The sequence below is a fragment of the Pelophylax lessonae genome, assembly GCF_965119305.1.
Source record: "Pelophylax lessonae genome assembly, chromosome: 2".
Classification (NCBI taxonomy): domain Eukaryota; kingdom Metazoa; phylum Chordata; class Amphibia; order Anura; family Ranidae; genus Pelophylax; species Pelophylax lessonae.
The window spans coordinates 592,488,204-592,514,594 of NC_138769.1; the positions used below are offsets into that span (position 1 = coordinate 592,488,204).

At 42.4% G+C, this 26,391-nt stretch overlaps 1 protein-coding gene across 1 annotated transcript in view; it reads left to right on the forward strand.

Moving 5' to 3' along the window:
• The window catches only part of RAPGEF3 (Rap guanine nucleotide exchange factor 3), a 154,287-nt gene that overhangs the window by 52,070 nt on the left and 75,826 nt on the right, over nt 1-26,391 (forward strand). The window contains exons 2-3 of the mRNA XM_082248510.1: nt 16,881-16,934; nt 22,715-22,821. Of these exons, the coding sequence (XP_082104636.1) occupies nt 16,881-16,934; nt 22,715-22,821 (161 nt within the window). The remainder of the gene's footprint in view (nt 1-16,880; nt 16,935-22,714; nt 22,822-26,391) is intronic.

Below are 26,391 nucleotides of genomic sequence, written 5' to 3' on the forward strand. Positions count from 1 at the left end.
AGAGAAATAATTCAACTTAGGGATGTGGGGCTACTTCTAAAGTAATAAGTTATAAATGCAGACTAATTAAATCTAAATTCTAGGTAGATATAAAAAACAGAGTAAACTCTCATCCATTACTTGTTCATATAGGTAAGCCTATAAAAAGGCTTACCTATACGTAGTGTAAATATTTCCTAAACAGGCACTGTTTGGGAGCTATTTAGTATATATGCAGCCAATGACTTCATCAATACATGCGCTCTGAAGGAACGGCCGCCGTGCCATTCCTTTAGATTCCTGTCCAGCGAACGGTGGCTCCCCACACATGCACAGGAGTGATGTCATGCGGCTCTGGCCATTCACACAGCCGGAGTCTGCGGACCTGGAAGGAAGAAGGGGAAAGATGGATGCGGCCTTCAGCGGGGACAAGGCATTGATCAAGGGCTTCATTTGCAGGTAACTTTCACATAATGTGCTAGTATGCAGGGGCAGACTGGCAGCTTTCGGCCCAAGGGCCAAGTATAAACCAAAGACCCATGGTTCAGCAACTTGGCCTCCTCCGACTCTCCCTCTTTCTGTCCTCCTCCTGACCCCCATTCCAAGCTGAAGCCCTGCTCCAGGTACTCTCTACTTACCGGCTGAATCCGGGTTCCCAACCTGGCCAGTAGAGGGTGTTTGGGGGGAGCTGGGACAGCTCGGTTGGGGCTGGCAAGGGAGAAGAGTCTCCAGTGGGGAGACTGACCTCTGTTTAGACACAGTTTACACCATCCATGCTGATGGGGGAGGCCTGTGTTCTGTCCATGTCTTCAACCCTCACTCATTCCCGGTTCACACTATATCGATGGCAGACATTGCATGTGATTCGAAATGCACTGAAAATCACATGCGGTGTCTGTGCGATGCAAATTCAGCCATACAGATTGTATGGCTGAATTTGCATCAGTTTCGGACACAACACGCCCAGGACCCTTTTTTGGGTCCATAGCAGAATCGGATCGCATGGTGGATCACACCAATGCGATCAGATTCATGTCCGATGTGCGAACTAATCTGGGGGTGTGGTTAACTTTGTATTGACATCCCCAGCGATTCACATTTGGCAGTGTGAACTGCCTGTGATTTGAATGCGATGCGGTAACCCGCAGTGGATTTGCAGGGTTCCCGCATCGCGTATATGTGCACTCAATAGGTCAGTGAGAGGGACTTTTTACTTCTCTTCACCAGGAATCCATTAGGCATGTCTGTGGCAGAAGTGGTGCAGCCTTTTTACGGGGCATCAGAGCGGCCCAGGGGACAATTGCCCCCTGGCCTAGCCCTCTCCTGCTAGTATGCGTTGCCTACCAGCACATTATGGCTTTAATTTGCAGGTCATAAAAAAAAAACTGCCAGTTTACTTTCTCTTTAATACAGTTCTATGTTCAGGTAAAACCCTCAAATGAATTTTTGTACAGAAATAGCATGTACATATTTGCCAGCACACCACAGATTGTCAATTACGTCCAAATTTGTATTGAAGAATGATGACATCATCAAAGCCAAAGTGCACTATGTTTTCTGTGATGTGATCACTCTTCAATAAAAATGTGGACGTAATTGACAATCCGTGATGTGCTGGCAAATATTTACATTTGATCTGTGACGTTTCCAGTTCCAGCTGGTTGTTGCTACAGCACTGCTACTCCTAAAGCCTTAGGAAAGTGTGTGATGGGAATATCGATACAATTGTCTTGATATTAGCCCCTGTAATCATAGGTCGGTCATGGCTCTACTGCATCACAAAGTGCTGTCAGTCTAGCACAGGTAACATTTGTACAGGAGTGGAGAATAGAGGTATAACTTCATCAGTGTGCTGCTGTTCCTAAATTGTCCAATCCTAGGCTGCAGTACAGTAAAACCTTGGTTTGAGAGTAACTTGGTTTAAGAGCGCTTTGCAAGACAAGCAAAATTTTCAAATAAATTTTGACTTGGTTTACAAGCGATGTCTTGATATACAAGTAGCCTCAAGTCACAGCTGAGTATAAAAGAGAAGAGAGGCGCCTCTAAGTGTAGCAATATGGTTACATTTAATGAAGGTACAACATTTAGCAACTCACATAGTTGATGATTGGAACAGGCACATCTAAGGATGCAGGCATCAGGGGTAAAGCTGTCCACATAGGACCATCCTCCGCATCGCCATCTACGTCATCCCTTCCATGTTGCCCCTCGCTTTCAGATCGCTTTACTGCAGGGTGGTCTTCCTGGTCAGGATTACAGACTGGCAGCCGGCGGTGCAGAAGATAGTCTATGTGGACAGCTTTACCCCGGATGCCTGCGTACTTAGATGTGCCTGTTTTATTCATCAACCTTGTGAGTTGCTAAATATTGCACCTTCATTAAATGGAACCATATTGCTACACTTAGAGGCGCCTCTCTTCTCTTTGGTACTCTGTAGCTCCTGCTGGATTTTGCTTCTAATACCGTTGTGGAAGCGGCTATTTGTGGATGGCCATTTTATGGTTATATAACCTATCGCAATGCTATAATCTTTTTATATGGACTATAAATTGAAGGATTTATGAATAAATGGTTGTGGAACGAATCATCTGAGTTTCCATTATTTCTTATGGGGAAATTCGCTTTGATATAAGAGTGCTTTGGATTACAAGCATGTTTCCGGAACGAATTATGCTCGCAATCCAAGGTTTAACTGTATTTCCTTTTTTGTTTAAAGAAAACCTGTGCCTGGAAAAAAATCTGGAATGTCATTCTGACCTCCTGAATGTGCTAGTTGTCTGCCTGCTATGCTAACGTAATTGCTTAACCAAGTTTTGACATAAAACCAGTATGCAGCTCAGGAATTCTTATTCAGTTAGACTTGTTATAAATATAGGTTTCTAGGTTAATTATAATCAAAGATTGTATGGGTGCAGTCATTATACTTTGATGTAGGTGCTGCTTAGTAGATACAGCAATGAAACACTTTAATAAAATCATAAGGGAATGATACATGATAAATTGCATTATTATTAGTGGTATGCAGTGACTTGCGTTAGCATGCACATATTAATATTTAAATGGTAAAATCAGATCAGCCTATTTTCTGTTGTACGGAGAGTAGTCTGACATATGTTGGATGTAGGATGTCTCTAAGGACTGGCTTTACTTGCTGTGCAGAGTTGCTCAGAGTATTCTGCAGGTGTTATACAGCAATATCATACTGGTGCACAATGGGATGTCTGACTTTGTGTTCACACAACCCTACAGGCTGTTATTATAGTTTGCCCTGAGCTGACCCTACATAGCACTGTGGGGGAAATTCTGCAACTAATCAAAAACGCTCAGAATCTCAATGACTTCCAAGTAAAGGCCTCTTTTTTTTTAAAAAGAAAAAGGCTGCGGTATAAAGATGTCATGGCACAGATTGGGTTCTTTTGGTCAAGGGATCCTTTTTACTTATGTGTCCTACTAGACTACTAGACATAAAAAAAAAAAAAATGTATTGGTTCATGCCCTCTGGCAGTGAGTAACCAATGCCTTTTTTTAACAAAAGTTTGAAAACTGGTCTTAAGAAAGGCCAAAAAAAGAACAAAATTTGGTTTTCATTGACTTCAGTGGGGTTTGGTGCTACATTCGGGTTTGGGAACCTCCTGCAAACCTAAAGCTGGCCAAATAATGCAGACTCAGCGAAAAAAAAAAAATGAACAGGTTCCTCCATCCTCACAAGTAAAGTGGATGGAGAAATTTCCTTTGCTGGGACATTGTATTGTGGCAGTGGGACTCTCTGCTGTCAGAATACACTGATCAGTGGCTGCAGCTGCTGATCAACCAAAAAAAAAAAAAATTCTAGCTTGTCAAATTGACTTCTGAAAACGGATGACCACACACAAATCAAAATCCCTTCTGAACCAGCGAAGCTTCAATCCATCTATGGTCAGCTTTGTCCAGTCCAGTGTGATGATCCCTAATATGGATTTTTGGTGCCAAAAACTAGTGCAATTAGCCATGTTCAAAATGTTCTCTCCACACTTAAATAGATCCTGGCACCAACTTAAAAAAATGAAGGTAAAAGCTGAAATAATTCAAGAAGTTTAAATGCTTACTTGCAGTTTTTTTAACTTCCATAAATTATAATTTTTTTTTATTGACTTGCAATGTGCCTCTGGACATTGTAAAGTGGAAGGAAGAGAGGAAAGATGCTACACATACACGTAGACGTAGTCCTATGGTGGTATGAGAGAGACAACCTCAGCCTGGGTTCCCGCCAGGCCACAACCCCAATGCATTTAACCTCCCCCCGGAGCTTAGTCATGACTAATCTCTGGGGGCAGAGTGAAATGCGTTGGTGGTGTAACCTGATGGGAGCCCAGGCTGAGGTTGTCTCTTTCATACCACCATAGGACTCTGTGGATGTGCATTACCAGGGATCTTTCCTCTCTTCCTCCCAGTGAATACAGGAGCTAGGATGAGCTCCATCCATTGCTGGCACTCCTGCAGTGGATGCAGCATCACCCACACTACTCCCCCATAGTGACTGAGCCTGAGCGGCACACTACACAAACCATGGGACATTGTAAAGTACCAGTCTTCCAACTGTGCTCCTGCATTGTCTCTAATGGTGGCCACACACTTCAATAGTTTTTTTTTTTTCTGAACAATGTGCTATTTAATCAAAATGATCTAAAAAAATGGGGGTATTGCTGCGCTAAAAAATATCAACATAGGATATGATTACAATCATGTAAAAAAATCACAGAAACTGTAATAATACACAATATGTATAAAATATTAAAAGGTCACAATGACCACATGTATTGCATACAGCTGCCAACACCTGATCCTATATTAGAGTATAAGGTCATAAATAGCATATAACAGAAAATGGTGTAGCGCTCGTATTGATAGTCCAATGAACTCAACAGTCCAAATAAAATAAAATCATGTAATTGGAAAGGATGAGTCCGTCACAGAGGAAGAAAGATGTGCTCCCCGTATTGCATGTCACACTTTCACCATCCTGAAATCCAGTGCATAGAGACCACCACCAATTAAAGAAAAATGGCCCCTTACCATAACACAATGATCCCCACCACAGAGATCATTGACCGCTTTATTGGAAACCGGATGAACCATACAGGTGACAGCCCAGCTCACTAGGATAATCGCATCAACTCCGCTCAAAATGGGTGCATGAATAAAGAAAAGGGACAACTCCCAGTGAAGCACAGTCTCACATTTATTGAATCACAGACTAAAAAATGGCAACTCACATTTAGTAGGAGATATTAAGGCATATATCTCAAAGGAGCGATCCCAGGACCTGGTTCCTAACCAAGAAAATGGCCGCCGCGTCCCCTCGTGTGTCTCAGCGTGGCGTGCCGCAGGCTCCTCCTACGCGTTTCGTGCACCCGAGTCATATCCATACCAACCCAAACCTGGAAAACTCTTATAAGCCTCCAAAATAATTTCCAGGTGCTGGAACAAACCGCTACACAGCTCAGGTCTCTTTTCCCCCAATACACTGGCAAAGATGCAGAAACCCTGCAACCAATTGTTAAACGAACGTGGAGATCTAAGCTTGTCCTCATGTACTTTTTCACTGTCAAACTTAGAAGGTCTAAAGTTAGGTAACAAGGATAAAACATCCACATAATCCCCATTCCAAATTTTCTCTTTCACACCATCTTTAAGATGAAAACCCAATGGGGAAACAGCACACGGCAATGCCTCTTTAAAATGGTGAGTAGGAATAGCAGCAGAAGGTAGGGGGGGAGAAACACTGGCCATAACACCACTACAAGTAGCCACCTCTCCAGTAGGAATTAAAACTTCATTACAATCGCCCCATACCTCATGTAAATTAGGAACTACATTACCAACAACGTTAGACAAACAAGCAAGGTTATCAACATTATATTTAGGCAATAACCTGTCACAAAATGACTGAAACATGTCAAAAAATTTTAGCATTACAGTATTAGACTGTGGCTCATCTTCAATACCTGCGCCACTAGTGACCACAGGACCAGGAGAAGGGGACCGTTGAACCATCGGAATCACCGTCGATGAAGGATCATGGACGACCGACCTTGTACTCGAAGCAACTGCCGCTCTCAGACCATCCACCGGAGCTTCATCCTGCAAATTAAAACGGTTAAAAGCAGGCCTCAACCACGGAGCACCAGCTCCCAAACAAATTTTATTTACCCTCCCCCTCTTCGCTGCCCCTCTTGCAGCAGAAATGGGAACCGGACCGAACCTCCGTGGACGTTTTGACAACCGTAGAGATCTTCTAGAGACTCCTCCATCTTTGGCCGATGAGCGGAGATGACGACCGCGGAAGTCGTCACCGAGGTCAGGTCCTCCAACATCACCGATTCGCCGTCTTGAAGATGCGTCACTTCCTAGGTCAATGGGGGCCGGAAGAACGTCAGTAGCAGGCGACGAAGATGGCGGATCCGATGTCCCGGCAACTACTGATTCAGGCTGCATCGACAGGCACCTCCGCAACCAGGCTTCTCCATCAGCGCTGCTCGCTCTATGCACCAACTGCTGCAAAAGCGACTCCATCACAGGCAAAAACCTTCTTCCTCTGCTCCCGCTGACTGAGCCAGGGCTCACTTAATCTTCTTCTTTTATAGGCAACTGATTAACATTAAGGTATCCAAATTTGACCAATTACCTTTAAGTGACCAGTATTTTTACCAATCTACTTCAATCCCTTAACTGACCAATTGTATCTCTATGTTTATAGACCAATAACCTTACTACTTTAAAAACTGACAAATTTTCTTTAACTATTGTCAAGCCACAGCCCCATATATGCTGATTGGGTACTTTTGGACCCCATCTGCATATTCAAGGTAAAAGAAAAAACAAATGCAGCCACCACATCTAATGACTAGTAAGGTACAACTCTTGGGTTTATATATGCATTAAATAAAACAGGGATTGGATGTTGAAAGCATATGGCGCTTTTCCACTGCATAGAACCGTACCGGCTCGGCACGCTTTTGTGCTTTTCCACTGCGGTACCGCATGGTATAGGGTCGGAACGGTTCGGTACGGTACGGTATAGGTTTGCTTTTCCACTGCATGGAACCGAACGGTACGGTACGGTACGGCTCTGAAAAAACAGTACCTACTCGATTGTGGTTCCAACAGGTACCAAACTGGTACCATATCCCACAATCCTTTGCATGCAGTCACTACTAGCCACTGATTGGTCAGAGAATCACACCCACCCCGTTGTTATCCCACCCACTTAACTTTAGTACTACTTTAGTGGAAAAGCAAACCTATACCGTACCGTACCGAACCGTTCCGACACTATACCATGCGGTACCGCAGTGGAAAAGCAAATCGGGCCAAGCAGGGCCGAGTAGAGCCGAGCCGGTACTAGCCGGTACTTGCAGTGGAAAAGTGCCATTAGAGTCTAGCACTGAGTTGTTAGGAGCACTCATAACCTGTGCTAACATTGATTTTGTTGGCTTACTTATTTCATCTAGTCAGGCAGAACTGTTCATTACATGGCAGGGTTGGTTTCTGCCTCAGTCTGGTGCTTCCACTTTTCCACTTCCATTTTTCTTCCACTTCACAATTATGTGCCACTTTGTGTTGGTCTATCACATAAAATCCCAATAAAATACATTTAGGTTTCTGGCTGTAACATGACAAAATGTGGAAAATTTCAAGCGGTATGAATTATTTTTCAAAGCATTGTATATACACTGCTCCAAAAAAAATCAAAGGAACACTTTTTATTCAGAGTATAGCATCAAGTCAATTAAACTCCTGGGACATTGATCTGGTCAGTTAAGTAGCCAAGGGGGTTGTTAATCAGTTTCAGCTACTTTGGTGTTAATGAAATTAACAACAAGTGCACTAGATGGGCAACAATGAGATGACCAATGACATTTTTTTTCCCTACTCATCTTTTCTGACTGTTTTTCACTAGTTTTGCATTTGGCTAGGGTCAGTGTCACTACTGGCAGTATGAGGCGATACCTGGAATGTGTAGAGGTTGTAAAGGCAGTCCAACTCCTCCAGGATGGCACATTAATACGTGCCATTGCCACAAAATTTGCTGTGTCTCCCAGCACAGTCTCAAGAGTATGGAGAAGTTTTTCAGGAGACAGGCAGTTACTCTAGGAATGCTGGACAGGGCTGTAGAAGGTCCTTAACCAATCAGCAGGACCGGTATCTGCTCCTTTGTGCAAGGAGGAACAGGTTGAGCACTGCCAGAGCCCTACAAAATTACCTCTAGCAGGCCACTGGTGTGAATGTCTCTAACCAAACAGTCAGAAACAAACTTCATGAGAGTGGCCTGAGGGCCTGACGTCCTCTAGTGGGCCCTGTGCTCACTGCCCGGCACCGTGAAGATCGATTGGTATTTGCCATTGAACACCAGAATTAGTAGGTCCGCCACTGGCACCCTGTGCTTTTCACAGATGAGAGCAGGTTCACCCTGAGCACATGTGACAGACGTAAAAGGGTTTGAAGAAGTCATGGAGAATGTTATACTGCCTTTAACATCGATTAGCATGACCGGTTTGGTGGTGGGACAGTGATGGTCTGGGGAGGCATATCCATGGAGGGATGCACAGACCTCTACAGGCTAGACACTGGCACCCTGACTGCCATTAGGTATTAGGATGAAATTCTTGAACCCATTGTCAAACCCTACACAGGTGCAGTGGGTCCTGGGTTCCTCCTGGTGTACGACAATGCCCGACCTCATGTGACGAAAGTATGCAGCCAGTTCCTGGAGGATGAAGGAATTGATAGCATTGAATGGCCCCCAAGCTTGTCTGACCTAAATGCAATAGAACATCTCTAGGACATTATGTTTAGGTCCATCCAATGCCACCAGGTTGCACCTCAGTCTGTTCAGGAGCTCAGTGATGCCCTGGTCCAGATCTGGGAGGAAATACCCCACCATCCGTCGACTCATTAGGAGCATGCCCCAATGTTGTCAGGCATGCATATAAGCACGTGGGGGGGGGGGGGGGCATACAAACTACTGAGTAGCATTTTGAGTTGCTGCAATGAAATTTCAGAAAAATGGACCAGCCTGCTGCATCATTTTTTCACTTTAATTTTCAGGGTGTCTTTGAATTTAGCCCCCTGTAGGTTGATAATTTTAATTTCCATCAAACGATGTGGCATTCTTTTCGTTCCCAACACAATACCCAGTCCATATCAGAATAGATATCCAGCATACAATTTTTACCCATTGAGATCTGATGTGTTTTCAAAGTGTTCCTTAAATGGTTTGAGCAGTGTATATACACTTCCTGACTGCTGATTGCTGTGGCTCAGGATTGTTTGTGTTTACATCCAACGGTGAAAGGCTCCCCCTCCTGGTCATGTCTATGCATTTATTAATATTTTCTGAAGCTTGTGTAAAACCCCCTCTGGCCTCTGTGTAAGGTTAAAGGGGGTGGTCAGGGGCAATAAATCTGCTGCTCAACTGCCTCTTTCTTCTCTAAGCATTTCTGTACAGGCCTTAAGTAATATAAACAGCTCATACGTCACATATTAAAAATGTTTTGGGTGTTTTTGAATATTAATGTATACTTTATTAACATGGAAGCTGTGAATATAGATATACTGTAAACCCATATCAAAATATTTAACAAAATAATGATTTAATTACATTATTTAAAGTTTTTTGTTTTTCTTTTATCTCTTTATAGCTGCAGCTTTTATTAAAAATAATACCTGGTATTCCTGCCATAAAGGTCCTTGTTCAGGAAGAAATTACAGATATTGCTGGCTCTATTTACCCCAAAGCTCGGCAAATAGTGTCTTTCCGACCTTGCTTGGTCCTGACACGTACTGTACAGCAAAATTCCAATTTAATCGTTCTCTTGCTAAACCATAGCTTCATTACAGAAAAAGGTATCCACAGTAAACAGACATCAGCAAGGGGGCCTTTCCTGTTCTGAACAAAGTTTATGTGATTATGCTTAGTCTGCTCTGGGTTTGCATTGATACAATGGTATTAGCACATATGGCCTTATTAGTCCCATTGTATCTAAAAAGTTTTAACTTTTTTGTTTTGGCGTGAATAGTTTTAGAGCCCATTCACACTGCCGCGACTTGTTAGGCGACTTGTCAGCCTGACAAGTCGCAGTCGGTCGCGGTCCATTGAGTAGTACAGGACCCGTTCTAATAGGAGCGACACAAGTCGCTCCGACTTAGAAAAAGGGTCCTGTACTACTTTGGGGCAAGCTCGGAGTGACTTGCATAGACTTCCATTATGTGAAGTCCCTGCAAGTCGCGCCGAAGTCGCGGTGCACAGCGGTGCACGCGACTTCACAGGTCGCCCCCCGAAGTCGTGTCGCCTCAGTGTGAACCGGCTCTTAAGCCCTCAGCATTGTACTAACATGTTAAGCACAATCAAGTAAACACTCCCCAGTAAACTATTTGTAAAATTCTTACCCCAGCACTTGTAGTTTTCATTGCTGAACTTCCAGGCTCCACAACAAAGAGGTAACAGTGCAGTCTCCAACTAGCCTGTTAGATTGGAGAAGGGCAGAAGGAGGAAGGTTGAGGAGCAGAGGAGTACCTTTCCATCCTAGGCTAACTGGCTGTGTGTTTCTATTGACCCATGCAGTGTAGGAAGACACAGCTCTAGTCCCTGCATGCAAGGGTGGCTCCATAGGATGCCGCAACAGGATGGTTCTACCCTGAAACACTAATCCTGGGGCAGTGATTATGGTGGCAACACAGTTAAGGATTAAATCAGCTGCTGAAAGTGCTTGAAAAACTGAGAGTTTAATATCAATTTAAGGGAAATGGACCAAGAGTAGAAACAGCACTGGTATAAAAAGAAGAGACTTAATTTTGAGTAGGATCAGAAGGGCTGTGGAGGAAACAACTTTGTTTAGAAAAGCCAGCAAATAGCTAAACTCACCAGAATCCACCAAAAATTGAATTATCACTTTGGGGCGGAAGGTGCTTCAAATATACACAACTTCCGAAAGTAAATTACTGGTGACAAAGTTGAGCAGTTGCTCTTTATCTGCTGTCAACATTCAATGTTTACATGTATACAGTCAGCTAGGTTTGTAGACAATTATTGCTGCTCTTTACATAAATACTGTACATTCAAGCTATAAGTTTATTAGGTCATACCATAGCACATGTATACAGGCCATTTCATATTGTACTCAGCAATAGGGTGCCATCAGTCTATAGTATAAGCCTTCAAAGTAAGGTGGAAGTGTAATTGTTATTACAATATTACATCATGTCTAATAGAAAGATTCTTATTATGCATTGGCTTAGCCACCACATAACAGCAGTCTGTGTGTTTGTTCTGCAAACAGCTTTACCAAGGTGGAAGTCAATCTCCAGGTGACATCTGGTGAAAGGGAAGGTACAACAGTGACCTTGTAAAATAAGTCTGTAGAAGAAAGCAATGTTTGTATCAGTTTCTACGCAATGCTTACATTATTTCCTGCTGGAAAATTGTCCATGTCTTTGTCAACTGATAGAGATGCCTTACATCTTCAGTCAATTGTTTTCAGTGTTCAACTCCAGGCAAAACGTGTGTTTATTGTTGAATGGACCGACCTAGAGTTAGAAATTATGTTAACTTTTTTTTTGCCACCATTTTGTAGAAGCTTCCTTTTCACTCAGGAGATAGCACATGAAATGTGGGAAATCTCTCCACTTCCTATCTATTTGATGGTTGCTTCTACTTCCTATGTGGTGGTTGTCAGTGAGAACAGAAAATGAGGCAAAATCCCCTCAACAAGCACATAGACATCATAGAAAACACATTTTCTAGAAGCTTGGGAAAGGTTGCTTGTGTCAGTATAGGACGGATTTTTCTCACCTCTTGCCCAGGTGACATGTAAGGGTAGGAGGCATCTTGTGATGGACAGGTGACATCTCCTCCATGTGTTACCCATGACCTCGTTGGGTGCCAAGTGTATGGGTCACACAGAAGGCCCATCCTGGGGGCAATTCGCTAGGCAAGGATCATATGTTGTAACATTAGGTTTACACCTTGCCCGAGGATGTACTCATCATTGCCAGGACCCGATAAGGGTCATGTGAAATTCAAACATTAAGGCAGTCCTTCAACTCAACAATGAGCCACTTGTGTGCAGTGTTATGTGAAGTCTTTGCGTAGGTTGTGATCCCATCTGCTACACACTTGCACAGGTGTATATGATGCATTAGGAGGGACATGCAGAACCTATGCCCACTCCTCCAGTTAGCATACCCTGCTACCTCACTCCCAGTAGCAGAATGGGGTCCCGTCGAACACATAGTGTGGACCACATGCATGCTCACTTAACCCTTGCTTCTCCATACCCAGTGATCAGGCTGTAACTCTCCATAATGCTAATCTGCTCCCAGGGACCGACAGAGACAGTCAGCTAGGGAGGGAGCTGTAACAACAAGCTCTCTCACTACCTGAGATCCTGATACCACATCAATGACTGGTTGCAGTTAACCTCTTGTTGCTGGGATGTTACTAGAACCTCTGTGTGCTGTTACAGGCTGTTGCAGATTCAGACCCTTTTGTGTGTGTGCCAGGACCCAATGTGCACCCCTTGAATTATTTAATACCAGGATTAATGCTGTTAACAACTTTTACTAAAAGTGCAGCATGATAAACACAACATGGAAAAAAGTAATTTCTCTATCTAATGCTAATAGTGGCTGCCCCAGAGTACCTTGTGGGTGAAGTCTATAGCTGGTGCTAAAACTGGGTGAATACAGACAGCTGGCGCTCCATAGAAGAACTGCGTGTCCTAAACAATCCTGTCCTTTTGTTCGCTGACATGGCGCCCTTGTGATTCAAACCTCTGCCTTTTATATATCACGGGACAGGAGGCTGGGCCCCAAAAACCTGTGAAATGTGAGCAGTGGAACATAACAGAGTTAACCCTTTCTCCCCCCAACCTGGGCAGCCACACTGGTCTAGCTAGCATTAACACAGTAGGCCAATGGCTCCCGCTGCTACCAGAGTCCCTGTGAGAAAAGAAAGAGAGGGAGGAGAAGAGAAAACTCCAGCCAGGAGAGTGCTGGATCGCTAACAGGATCGCAGGGAATGCATTAAGTTAAAAAGACCAAGCCTTTAGGAACCACTTTAAAGTGGAACTGGACCGTCTCCTTGTTCCCCATATACCTTTTTTATGCAGTCTTCTAGTTGGTTGAGGAACATCATGGCAGCTTCCTCTTTTTTCTATACCAGTGGTGGCAGACAGGCTTTCTTCTAAGACTGGAGTACTGTGAGCTCAGCCAAAGAAAAACAAAGTTTCGATCTGCCACATAGACTATAGTTAAGTAACCTCCATCCCTATAATGTATGCAAAAAAGAAAAGAACCAGAGTAGCGGGACTTTAAATGAGGCATGGAATAAAGGAAAAGAATAATTTATTCTATAAAACATACAGATGTATAGTTCATATATTCAGTAGATAATGATTGTACATTTCATATATTTATTAGATAATTGTTAAAAATATATATTAAACAGTATACAATTCATGTTGAAGATATAGATACACTAAAATGGATTCTCACATATGATCTCTGAAAATTAATTTCAATATGGAATCACTGTATATATCAATTAATAAATAATTAGAATAAGAGAATAAATTATTGCATCCAAGTTTTAATGTAATCTCGACCCGTTTCTTGGACCTCCGTCCATTCATCAGGAGTATTGGATGCTATAAAGTATCTAGAGAGCGAGAAAGGGATTTAGACATTATTGCACCAGAACATATATAGTGAGAATATCAGTTAACCACTTGCCGTCTGCTCACGTTGAGCCTACTGCGGCAAAGTGGTTCGTTATCGTCTGGCGACGTAGACCTACGTCTCCAGACACTCCCCTTTCTCGGCGGTGCGCGCGCGCCGCCAGAGGCTCGCTCCCGCTGTATTCAGTCACAGCGGGAGTCGGGCCAGGGGAGGAGCAGCGGCGATCGCCGCTGCTCTTCCCCGATTGTCGGGGAATAGAGTGTGGAGATCCGCCTGCTTGTGTAAACACAAGCGGGCGGATCTCCTAAGTGACAGGCAGGGTCAGATTGCAGGGTTCAGCATAGTTGAACCCTCGATCTGTCCTTGTGTCACACAGTCACCTTCCCCCACACACGTTAGTAAGCACCAGGCATACATTAACCCCTCCCTCTCCAATAAAATTAACCCCTTCCCTGCCAGTGTCATTTTTACAGTAACAGTGCATATACTGTATATCACTGATTACTGCAGTAATGTCACTGGTACCCCCAAAAGTGTCAAAAATGTCAGTCAAGGGTCCGATCTGTCCACCGCAATGTCGCAGTCCCGCAAAAAAAATCGCAGATCGCCGACATTACGCGTTAAAAAAAAACACCAAAAATGACAGAAATCTTTCCCTTTGTTAGTAAAAGCAATAACTTTTGCGCAAACCAATCAAAATACGCTTATTGTGATTTGTTTTTTACCAAACATAGGTAGCATAAAACAAATTGGCCAAAAATTTTAAAAAAATTTGATTTTTACATTCTTTTGGGGGGAATTTCATATAAAAAAATGTTAAAAATATTGTTATTTTTTCAAAATAAACGCTCTTTTTTTGTTTATAGCGCAAAAAGTCAAAATCGCACAAGTGATCAAATACCACCAAAAGAAAGCTATGTTTGTGGGAAAAAAAGGATGTAAATTTCGTTTGGGTACAGTGTCGCACGACCGCGCAATTGTTAGTTAAAGTCGCACAGTGCCGAATCGCAAAAAGTGGCCCAGACGTAAGACAGCAAAATCCTCTAGTGGTAAAGTGGTTAAGGAATCTGTACAAAACCTTATACCTTAATCCTCTCAAGGTCAATGAGGCCTGGGCAGCCACACTGGTCTAGCTAGCATTAACACAGTAGGCCAATGGCTCCCGCTGCTACCAGAGTCCCTGTGAGAAAAGAAAGAGAGGGAAGAGAAGAGAAAACTCCAGCCAGGAGAGTGCTGGATCACTAACAGGATCGCAGTGAATGCATTAAGTTAAAAAGACCAAGCCTTTAGGAACCACTTTAAAGTGGAACTGGACCGTCTCCTTGTTCCCCATATACCTTTTGTATGCAGTCTTCTAGTTGGTTGAGGAACATCATGGCAGCTTCCTCTTTTTTATATACCAGTGGTGGCAGACAGACTTTCTTCTAAGACTGGAGTACTGTGAGCTCAGCCAACTTGATAATTAATCACCTGGCAGGAAGGGGCATGTAAACAACAGGATGGGCTCACAGAAAATGGGCAGAATGAGGAGAGTGTAATGTTGACCAAAGAGGACTGGCGAGCCTAGGCCAAGGAGGAAGTCAGACACAGCGCTGGAGCATGGAGAAAGTAAGAAATTGGCAATATTTTTTTTTAATTTTCCAGGGCAGGTGATACAAAACCATTCTAAGGTTTGCTTAGGCTACAGCATTTTATTGGCTAGAAATCAGGTCGTGGCAACTTTTTAACAAGCCAACATGCACTGCAATTTATTTATACAAACCTACGGGAATAAAAACCCGCAGATTAGATGTTGGTCATACGGAGGTCAGCTACAGGTTAATTCCAGCTGTCAACTAATTTATAATGATCTTAGAAGCATCTCGAGATGATGTTAGACCGACACAGGACCTAAACAGTTTGCCAAGATTTCATTTTTCATATTTCGTTTACACATAACCTTTAAAAGAGAAGAATGGCCAAAGCTTTTTTGCCCATACTTCCTTGTAGGTCACAGGAGTGAACCTGTACTCAGAATCAGCTGGCAGCCGGCTAATTTTCCAGGCTCTCAAAGTATCTTGACCATATAGTTGGTTCAACTGACATGGAGCGGTTCAGGGAGGAGGAGGGTTACCTACCGGCTGTATAACGAGGTATTATTGCAAAGGATGAGGACTTCACCCAGCGCTGAGATCAAAACACCGGCAGCTGCACTTAATACAACTAGTGGCCACAAATACTAAGCTTTGTATGCCTCTGCAAGATCTCAGAGTAGACTATATCTACACGGTTTGAGGACTTGACGGGAGGCCTGTGGCTTTATAGCCAGAGACTTATTACCAAGCTCATCTGACCCTCTCTAATAGGGGGTCTAAGTTTTGGGGTAAGAGGCAGTGTGTTTGGTGTTGGTGGAGGTTCTGTTTGGATTTTTCCTTAAATATTCCATCTGCATCTGTTTTCCTGCACATTACCAGACTTCCTTGGAAAAGTTGAAATTGTTTATCAGCGCTGCACCTTTCATGACTATCATCATTTTATGCCGATATCCCTGCGTTTGTGCTAGCAGCTGGACCTTTATTTTAAATTACCGAATCCGAGCACAGTTTTTTATGTGTTATATCTTGATCATATTGTTGGGATCCACCTAGCTGCCTGAAAGTCAGCAGGCTCCAGCTCTCAGTGCTCAGTTGAGAGCTGAAGCCAGGTACGCCCGCCCCCTCTCCAGCCCAGTGCTCCAATGAGTGCAGGAAGGGCAGAGTGGAGAGCGGTGATTGACAGTCACCGCTCTCTGCTCTGGAAAGACCAAAAAATGAGCAATCAACGGTCATGTGATCGCTCAGTTCTCAGGCTTAGAGTCAGTGGAGTTGAGTATGTGTGTGTGTTTTTTTTTTTTTTTTTGTGAACTTTAAACTTCTCCTTTAAGAACACATCAGCTAATATCAGTAGCAACTGCATTCACAGTTTTTATAGAAAGTGTTATGTTTCTTCTTACAACTATGCCATGTGTTGTCAATTGTTAGAGTCAGTACATATGTGAAGATATGTGATACAAGCTTGTTTAAGAGATATAAATCCTAAAAGCCTGATCCTTTTCAATGTAAGTTCCTTAGAAGTCTCTCTAAGGAGTTGAAAAATCCCATTTAGTTCCACGGATGTCTTGTTTTACTTGTCTATTATATAAAAAAGATTTCCTTTCTTTCTTTCAGACTCCACTTACTGACACTGAATCCCGGGAGGAGTACAGCCAAACAGTAAAGCAGGTAACACAGTATTCTTTTTGTGAAAAGGTTATGTCTCCTAAAGAATTGTTCTGTTTATTGAGAAAGAGCCATTGATAGGCCAGTATCTCCCTGCTTCATCAGTGTCTGAAAGTTCAACCATTTATAAGAGGCAGTGGGATACACTCTAAAGAAAATAGAAATTGAAGTGGACCTTTTAGTAAATGTTTAGGTCTGCATAAATACATTTCTCACATAATACAATAATCAAGAAAGCTGTACCTGTTACTATTAAAAAGCACACACTGAGCTACAGTCAGGTGAGGAAGAATTCTAAGACTGCAAACATTGTAATTAGCATGTCACAAAGAGATAAGCAGAAGCGGGAGGGGGGGGGGGGGGCTGATCTGAATGCATGTTATGTTTCATGTTGCCATGCATTGCATTAGGGCAACTCATTCATTTGAATGGGATGCCTGTAGGCAGTTGTCATCCACTTTCTCCACTTCAGGTGGCACACTTCTGCAGCAGCACTGCAGTTAAAAGGTAGTCAAGAGGAACATAGTTCCTCTATAGTGTCACTGGGGAAATATCCAATTGGATTTTTCTGCCTCATGTGACTCTGGTAGCCATCTTGGGTCAGTCAGAGCCTATTTAAGGCCCTGGCTCCCAGGTTTGACGTGTATTTGCGAGTTGGGACAGGTACCCCGCCTGGTAGGGACAGTACTAGTGGCAGGAAAAGGTTCCTGGCGAGAGGGAAAAGCTTAGGTCTTGCAAGTTCTCTGGACACTGCCTGCACAAAACAGCCAGGCCACATTCTTCTCCTCTCTACAGACGCTGTGAGTTTGTCTGCATTCCGCTCTGTTGGAACTGTGAGTGTCCCCCAGTTGGGCTGCCTTCCTACCAGAGTTATTGGTGAATTGTCTCTGCATCATTTCAGTACAAGTTCTTTCATTGCACTGGGGCTGAGTGTGTTATTCCCGCCGCACCACTCTGCACCCCACCTACACGCCAATGCTCCAGAACAAAAAAAGAAAAATGAAATCTGCACCTTATTTTTCAACACAGTGCACTGCATGGGTGTATGTTACAATGCGTTGTAATGTACTGCCTAAGTGCATTGGGTTTCTCCTGAAAATAAATGGCATTGCAATGCACTTGTATGTGTAACACATAGGTATAAAGCCAGCACCTCAGTCTGGACAAAGATGTTTCCATATTTCTGGAAACAGTATATAAAAATGGGTACGTATACCGACTCTTGGAATGTTGATCCCCCGTCACATCACAAAATCAAAATCACAGAAAAAGAATAAGAAGGAGAACTCCCTTCAATAACAATGTAGAACTTTAACAGCTGTGTAATTAAATGTGAGATAGCACAATTAAATAGATTTTTTTGTTTAAAAAAAAAAAAAAAAAAACTTTATTACATATATATATAAAAAAAGAGTTGGTAGGTCACAGTGACCATACAGATTATCCTTTTAAGATCCAACTATTTTGAACAACTAGCAGTGGTTGATATTTATGGTCTCAAATTGTTTGTCCCGATGCGTTTTGCAGACCATATCTGCTTTATTAGGCACATTTTGTAAACATCATCTACAAATATTGCTAGAATCACATGTTCACTGTAGTCCAAAGGGAAATCCAACATCCATATGTCAACCAGCACCCAACTATGCCAGCAGGGGGGAGCCAAACGGGCACTGGACACCCAAGGAGGAAGCAGAGGCCCTGACCGAGCCCACTGCAACAGCTAGTGAGGCATAAAAACAGGCCAAAATCAACAACCACCACTGTGACAACGCTACCTGCTAAGGTACGCCTGGGCATCACAGGATAGTTTAGTTGGGGTTCTGTGAATGCATTTGATGTGGCTGTAATACAAGAGTCTTCAAACTATGACCCTCCAGCTGCTCAGGAACTACAATTCCCATCATGCCTAATCCTGTCTGTGAATGTCAGAGTTTTACAATGCCTCATGTGATGTGTAGTTCCGCAACAGATGGAGGGCAGTAATTTGAGGATCTCTGCTGTAATATTTACACTACATAGCTACAGTAAAACATTAAAATTGTCTCAAGACAGTTTCTCTGGTAGTGAGGGGTTGATATTCTGACTCCCTTCCTAACGGTCAGTACTCCAAAAGCTGTTGGGACCGTACCCGCGGTACAGAGACCCCATGTCTAGCCACATGGTAAAGGGGAGAGAAGAAGGTTATTATGTACACGCATGAGGTCTGCACTAGGTGCATGGTGGGACCCCATTCCGTTGCTGGGAGAAAGGTGACAGAGATACGCTAGACTGGTGGAGAGGGCATGGGCTCAGCACTGTCCCTCCTAAATGCAACATACAGGAGAGATGTGTAGTGACATGGGACAGGATGCTCATAGAGAAACTCTGTATGTCACATCACTGCACACGGTGTATGGCTCAACTCTAAGCTGGGGTTCCGCCTTAATGTTGATTTTCATGTGAACGTGGCCATGCTTGGTCTCGGGCACTGATGAACGAGCACACAAAAGCAGAGGAGAAGTGCCCTGCATGTGCAGGGCGAGCGGGCCCCGTCCACAAACCTACAGTGTTCACTTTGGTGCAGCATAGGTAGGTGAGGTGGGCTTCAGAGGTAGATAGAAACATATACAGTCAAAGCAGTTATGGGGAAGCAAAGAATTTGTGGCTCTAATATTATGATAGGTAATAGATATTAACTCATGGTGGAAAAGGATTAGGAATAGTAGTGAGCACCCTATGACTGGTTACGTAAGTGGAAAAACATATAGTGGCTTGTGTCTGATTAGAATTGTTTCCCTGCTTTGAAGACAAGGCACGCAGGCAGACTTGGGTTGTTCTGGCATGTTCTTCGCCAGATACCACACCCCTTTTTAAACATAGTACGTCTCACACACCCTGTAACTACAGCACACATATGGCACTTATTTTTATCTGATAACCACGTGTTGTAGCTGTGCACAGCACATACAGTATACTGTCCATGGACATTTCTGTTACTGGCTGTATCCCTGATTATGGTTCTATAAATGACTGTTACACAGTACAAATTGTTTGTTACAGGAAACGTGTCCCGAGAGAAATACAGAGTTAGACATTATTAGTTGCCTGACTGTTCTAATCCATTATGCTTTATTATCTGCATACTAGGTCAGTAACTCAAAGTACTGAAGCTAAAGAGTTAGTGTGATGGCCATGCAACCAAGATTTTTGTATTTGATTATTTATGCTTTGCTGTAAACTTAAACTTCATCTTTTTTGTGCATTTTAGATATTTGCTTATTACATATTATGTAGGTTGTGTTTCCTGACTAGTACCATGCCATGGCTGTGCCCTACTGATCCTCTTATCTCGCTGCAAGTTTATCAGACATAGCTTGTCTGATTGGAAGCAATGAACATCTGCAATCTGTTAAGCTCCATTCACATATAGGCGTCTCGGATGATGGGCAGAATTGCCGCGATTCTGCCCGCGATCCCCAATCACTGCAAGTCACGGGACGCCCGTGCAATTCCCGAAACTTGTAATGGCACCCAAACACAACGTGATTTTGCAGCCATTGTCGCTCAACGAATCACGTAAAATCGCGCAAACAGAATCGCAGGATACCTGTCGTCCAAAGAAAGTTCTTGTACTTTTTTTGGGTGACAGGCATCCCGCGATTCTGTTTGTGTGATTTTACCGCAATTCGTTGGCCGACAATCGCGAAAAAATTGTGCCGCGTTTGGGATGCCATCGCAAGTCAAGGGAATTGCGACTTGCAATGGTTTGGGATCGTGGGCAGAATCGCAGCAATTCTGCCCGCGATCCGAGACGCCTATATGTGAATGGAGCCTAAGGACTTGAAACACATACAACATTTCTGATAGTCAGAAATAATGTGATCTTTGCCAAGGCTTTAGATCACTTAGGCTCCATTCACATATAGGCGTCTTGGATGGAGGGCAGAATTGGCGCGATTCTGCCCGCGATCCCGAACCATTGCAAGTCGCGGGACGCCCATGCATTTCTCGTGACTTGCAATGGCACCCCAAATGTGGCGCGATTTTGCAGCGATTGTTGCCTGACGAATCGCAGTAAAATCATGCAAACAGAATCGCGGGACGCCTGTCGCCTGAAAAAAAGTAAAGAACTTCTTTTGGGTGACAGGCGATTATGTTTGCGCGATTTTACCATGATTCGCCAGGCGCCGTGTTTGGGGTGCCATTGCAAGTTACGGGAGTCGCACAGGCGTCCCGCGACTTGCAATGGTTCGGGATTGTGGGCAGAATCGCGGCAGTTCTCCCGCTATCCATGATGCCTTTATGTGAATGGAGCCTTAAGAGGGATCAGTTGGAACAATTTTTTTATTCATTGTAAAAAAAAAATGTGTAGTAGTATATGGCTAGTTTTAATAAATATATACTGATTTAAAAAAAAAGCAACTCTGACCCCCTTAGGTCCCTTTCAGACGGAGGAGACTCTGTCCTGATCAGCAAGGGATCCACGCACAGATCCCCAGCTGATCGGAATAGAGTGTCTAAAGATGACACATCCATGTCCGCTCAGTTTCTGCAGAGCAGACATGGACAAAGCCTACTCTGCTCTATGGGCGGCCGGGTGTAAATGGACTCAATTAACTATTTACACTCGAATACCCTTGGATCCGATCTGCCTAGAGGACAGATCCCCTTCCGTTTTTTTATGTTTTTAAAGGACCAAATCAGACCCAGTGGTAGGTGGCAGATGTAAACGGACACGTCCATTTTCACTTAACTGCCCATAGGGGTGAATGGAGCCTTGGATTAGGTCCGCCTGGAAAACTGACAGGCAGGCCTGATCAAATCGCTCATGTAAAAGGGCCTTATGGCTGATGTCACCAGAGACAGGTCACATGTGGCAGGATCACTCATAAAATTGCTCTCTTTGTAGCCAGATGCAGCAAGATGATGCTCTGTTGCTGGCTTGAATGCTGCTGAATGTCAATCGCTAGCAATGCCTCAGCTATAGTGGGAGAAATTCCACAGGGACAAACACATTTTGAGCTATCCTGATGTTGGTGATTCCAACAAATTGTCAGCCATAGGATTTCTACTGGCAGAGTTGCCCATTTGACATCCATCTTTGGGTGAGCCACATTCAAAGCAAAAGTAGTTGATTTATATGATGCTTGCATACTGAATTTGCAGGCTGTAAAAACTAGAACAAAAGCTTTTCATCTGCCATGAGTCAGTTGGCTCAGCAGTAATGTTTTCACCAAGCATTTGAAGTGTTCCTTCCAGGTTCTTGTGTGTTCAAGACTTAGTGGAGTACACAAGGGGTGGGTGCACACTATGGCATTGCAATTCTGTACAAAACTAATGTCATGTGTGTTGATTTGCTGCAGTGCCATTCATTCATAACGGCACCCCAGTGCACCTTTCTAATGCAGCCACGTTACACGATAACACTCTACCACGTGTGGGGGTTGGCTGCATTACAAAAAATAGTGGATGTACCTTTTGTTTTTTGGTGTATATAAGCCAGCCAATTAAAAACAATGGGCTGTCTTTACACATTGGACATTAACGCACCACAACAAATATTTACCAATTTGAATAAATTAATTATGTATTGAATTCATTATTGATTTTGCAGGTATTTTCACTCAAAACTCTAACACAGGTCAGAGCATGTTTCACACTGGTGATACTTTAGAGGAAACTATTTGCTAAACTAAATGTCCTAGTTCTTTGCACATGGCTTTGTATACGTAGTTTGTTTTACATTAATATGACATTACTGTTTAGACTTGTCTATAAGATATAAATCTATATTCCTCCAGGTGGTGTCACAGAAAATTTGGAGAGCAGCAAAAGTTTTGCAAATGTACCTGCTTAGCATGTCACCGACTCTGATGCGTGACAGAAAGCACCACTTTCGGAATCACAGGTACAGTTTCTTGCTTATTTTGGATCTGAACATTGAAGAAGTGCACTTTAAACTCAACTTAGCTCATTTATTATTTGCAGGCAAAGCAAACAGGTTTAAAATTATTAAAGTGGACTATCCAATAGACTGTCCTCATCCTTACATCTAGCATATACAAACAACAGTGGTGGTAGCCAAGGACTTTTAGTGGAACACATAGAATAGATACAAGGAAAACACTACATGTATAAAACCCAAACATTTTATTATAACAGTCAATAAAAGCTAAAACATAAACCAAGCAATAAAATATTGAATATAGGGTTCAAGTATTCACTTAGATCCAATAAACTTCACAGGTAGACTTGACATGTTTCGATAAACCTTCTTCAGGAGTACATGTGAATGATCAGCATAATGAAACCCACAATTCTGATTGTACTAAAACCATAGATTCACTGGAATCCCGCAGGTATGTGTCATCCCTTTCCCATATGGGGGGAAGGGTAGGAGGCTCTCATAAGGTAAGATATATGTGAAAGGTGTTAGAAAGCCCTCATTGGTCATCCATAATCCAATTAGATGGACACATCAATTAAAAGATAAAGGCACACCGTCATCTATGTTTCGAGCAGAGCAAAGAGAGCTGGGGACTTATCCACATCCTATTATCAAACCATTCTATGTGTCTAGAGCAGGGGTCTTCAAACTGTGGCCCTCCAGTTGTTCCAAAAAATAAAATTCTCATCATGCCTAGTCATGTCTGTGAATGTCAGAGTTTCAGATCAGCAGAAAGGGCAAAAGAACCGCTCCAGTGATAAGGTAATCCCAACCATCAAAATAAGGTGCAGCAAGGATCCACAGTCCAGGCAACTGTAATGTATAGAGAGAAATAGCCGCACTCCAACTTGAAGGTGAAAAATATAAAATCTGTTTTATTCATATCCAAAAGATAAAATCAATTCAAAGTGTATCCATAATACAGTCAGAGACAAGAGATGAACGCATAGTAGTTGACGCGTTTCACAGATAAACGTCCGCTTAGTCGTAACCATGTCAGAGTTTTACAACGCCTCATGGGATGGGATGTGTAGTTCTGCAACAGCTGGAGGGCTGTAGTTTGAGGATCCCTGGTCTAGAGGATGGGCAACCAAAAATAATAGAGATCAGATGGGTAGAGAGTTATTTCCATAATATCCTTTCCTTCTCACCCAGAGTTCCAGCAGTCAGTCACGGTTTGAAATTACAACCCATAATAATACTTATTGCCCTGCTCTACCCTGACAGCTGTATTGGAAACCTATCAATTTATATTTCCCAGCTTATGGCTGAAAAAAAACTCTCTCTATCATTATACAATGGAATATAGTGTTTTCAGTTGAACGTACTACTTTTAATTAACCCTAATCTGAACAAATAAAGAATGGCGACAAATCAAAAACAGTGGAAAATAAATAATAGGATGTAATCATTCAGGAAGCAGGGATCCTCACGTGTATAGGTATTTAAATACAGGGAAATTTATTTGGACAATTCTCCCAAGCCTGGAACTGTCCTTTAAAATTAGGAAAGTTAGACACTTCTGCCCTCTGAGATAAATATGGGGCATGCACATTTAAAGCAATGCTAAAGATACCTTCTATTATATAATAGAACAGTAGGCTATCTGTCACTCCCCCCTCTCTATTGAAAGTCTTTCTTGTCGTCACTTGCATAGGCAACAAGTCATTTCAGGGAAGCCCTGGGACTGTTGGAGGTCATTTAGGTACTGAAATCTGAGTGTGTATTTCTATCAACCACATACAAGTAGGAAAATAAACATTATTTCTATAGGACAATCCAGGAACATCATTGACAGTGGGTTCAGCTTCCCTGCCCTGGAGCTAGAATGCCATGTGAACATTGGAGAATAACCAGAGTTGTATAAAGTACTTGAAACCCATACTTGAGTAAAAGTACAAGTGCTCGATCAAAAAGTGACTTGAGTAGAAGTGGAAGTGCTCGATCAAAAAGTGACTTGAGTAGAAGTACTAAAGTATTCAACATTTTTTGTACTTAAGTATTGCAAGTATTTTTTTTTTTAAATTTTGGTACTTAAGTACTGAAAGTAAAAGTACCAGTAGTTTTGAAAAAAAAATTGCTACTCAAGTACCGAAAGTAAAAGTACAAGTACTGTGTTATGTAGTTATTAAAGAAAGAAGTCAAAAGTTTGAACATCATATTGTTTTTTATTATTTCAAATGCAGCTTTTATTTATACATACAGTAGCTTTTATTTTCGTATGCGCTGATAATACACATGTTTTGAACTTCATGAAACCTGCTATCTACTGTTCTGGCAGTGGTAATTTTTATAATAGTAACGAGTAACTATGCAGCACAAAAAAAATATATCGGAGTAGAAGTATTGAAATCATCGAAAAAATGTAGTGAAGTAAAAGTGGAAGTAGGAGAAAAAAACTCTACTCTAGGAAAGTACAGATACCGCCTTTCGGTACTTAAGTACAGTAGTGAAGTAGTTCTACTTAGTTACTATACATCTCTGAGAATAACAGCTTTCACCTTATGCCTAGTATACACGATGAGAAAATCGGATAATCTGATCATTACTACACAGCATTCGAGAGCCGATCATGACCGTTCATGCAAAATTATCTGAAGGGATAAACACAAAACGTTTTCCTATAAGATGACAGAACAAACGATTTTCGTTTAATCTGTACAATTTTCGTCCATAAAAAATCAAGTGACCAAGACCATGCATGCTCGGAAATTAAAGAATACATTACATCACAATACAATACATGATTGCAGGAAGTTGTATTCTGTCTTATGAGAATTTTTGTAACTGTAGTACCCTATTCGTTTTCGATATGAGACTAGCATGCAAAAAGAAAAAAAGAAATGATCATTTGTCCAATATTCTCATTGTGTGTACCAGGCTCTCACACAGTTGTTTTGCTGAATGACAGCTCCCTTTAAATATAGAGCTGTTGTATTTGTGGAGCCCCCCAGGCCAAAAAGAAAAATGGTGTGCACAGAACAAGTATACAGTGTATGAGAAATGTGCTGGTCTGGGTTTTGTGGTCCAAACTGTTGTGGCTTTTTGACTCATCTGCAGTTTATTGATAGCAAAATAAAGAAAACTGATTGGAGTATATGGAATATTGGATTTTTTAAATGATTGAGCCACAGGTGGGATCCTCACATACTAAAAAATCACCTACACATTCAGACTTTTAACAATAATATAAGAAGAGTGTATACCAATAAAAATTCACACTAAAAATCTAAATGTGTTAGGTTAATGAAGAATGTCCTAATTTGCTATGTTCTTTGACAACTTTCACAGGCCAATACTTTCCTGCTACAGATGAGGCCATCTAGTGGCAATAAAAAAAACTTCAAGGGAACCTGTACTGAAAAATTAAGGAGGCTGCCATTGCTGGCTCCCCTATGAAAATACTATTTGTGTGTCTGTCATGCTGATCCAATAGGTTACATTTTTTTTTCTTCATCTTTCACAACAAGTATACCACTCAGGAGTTCGGAGTTCCTTAACTGCAGCCTTGTTCTGGGTCAGTCTCAGTAA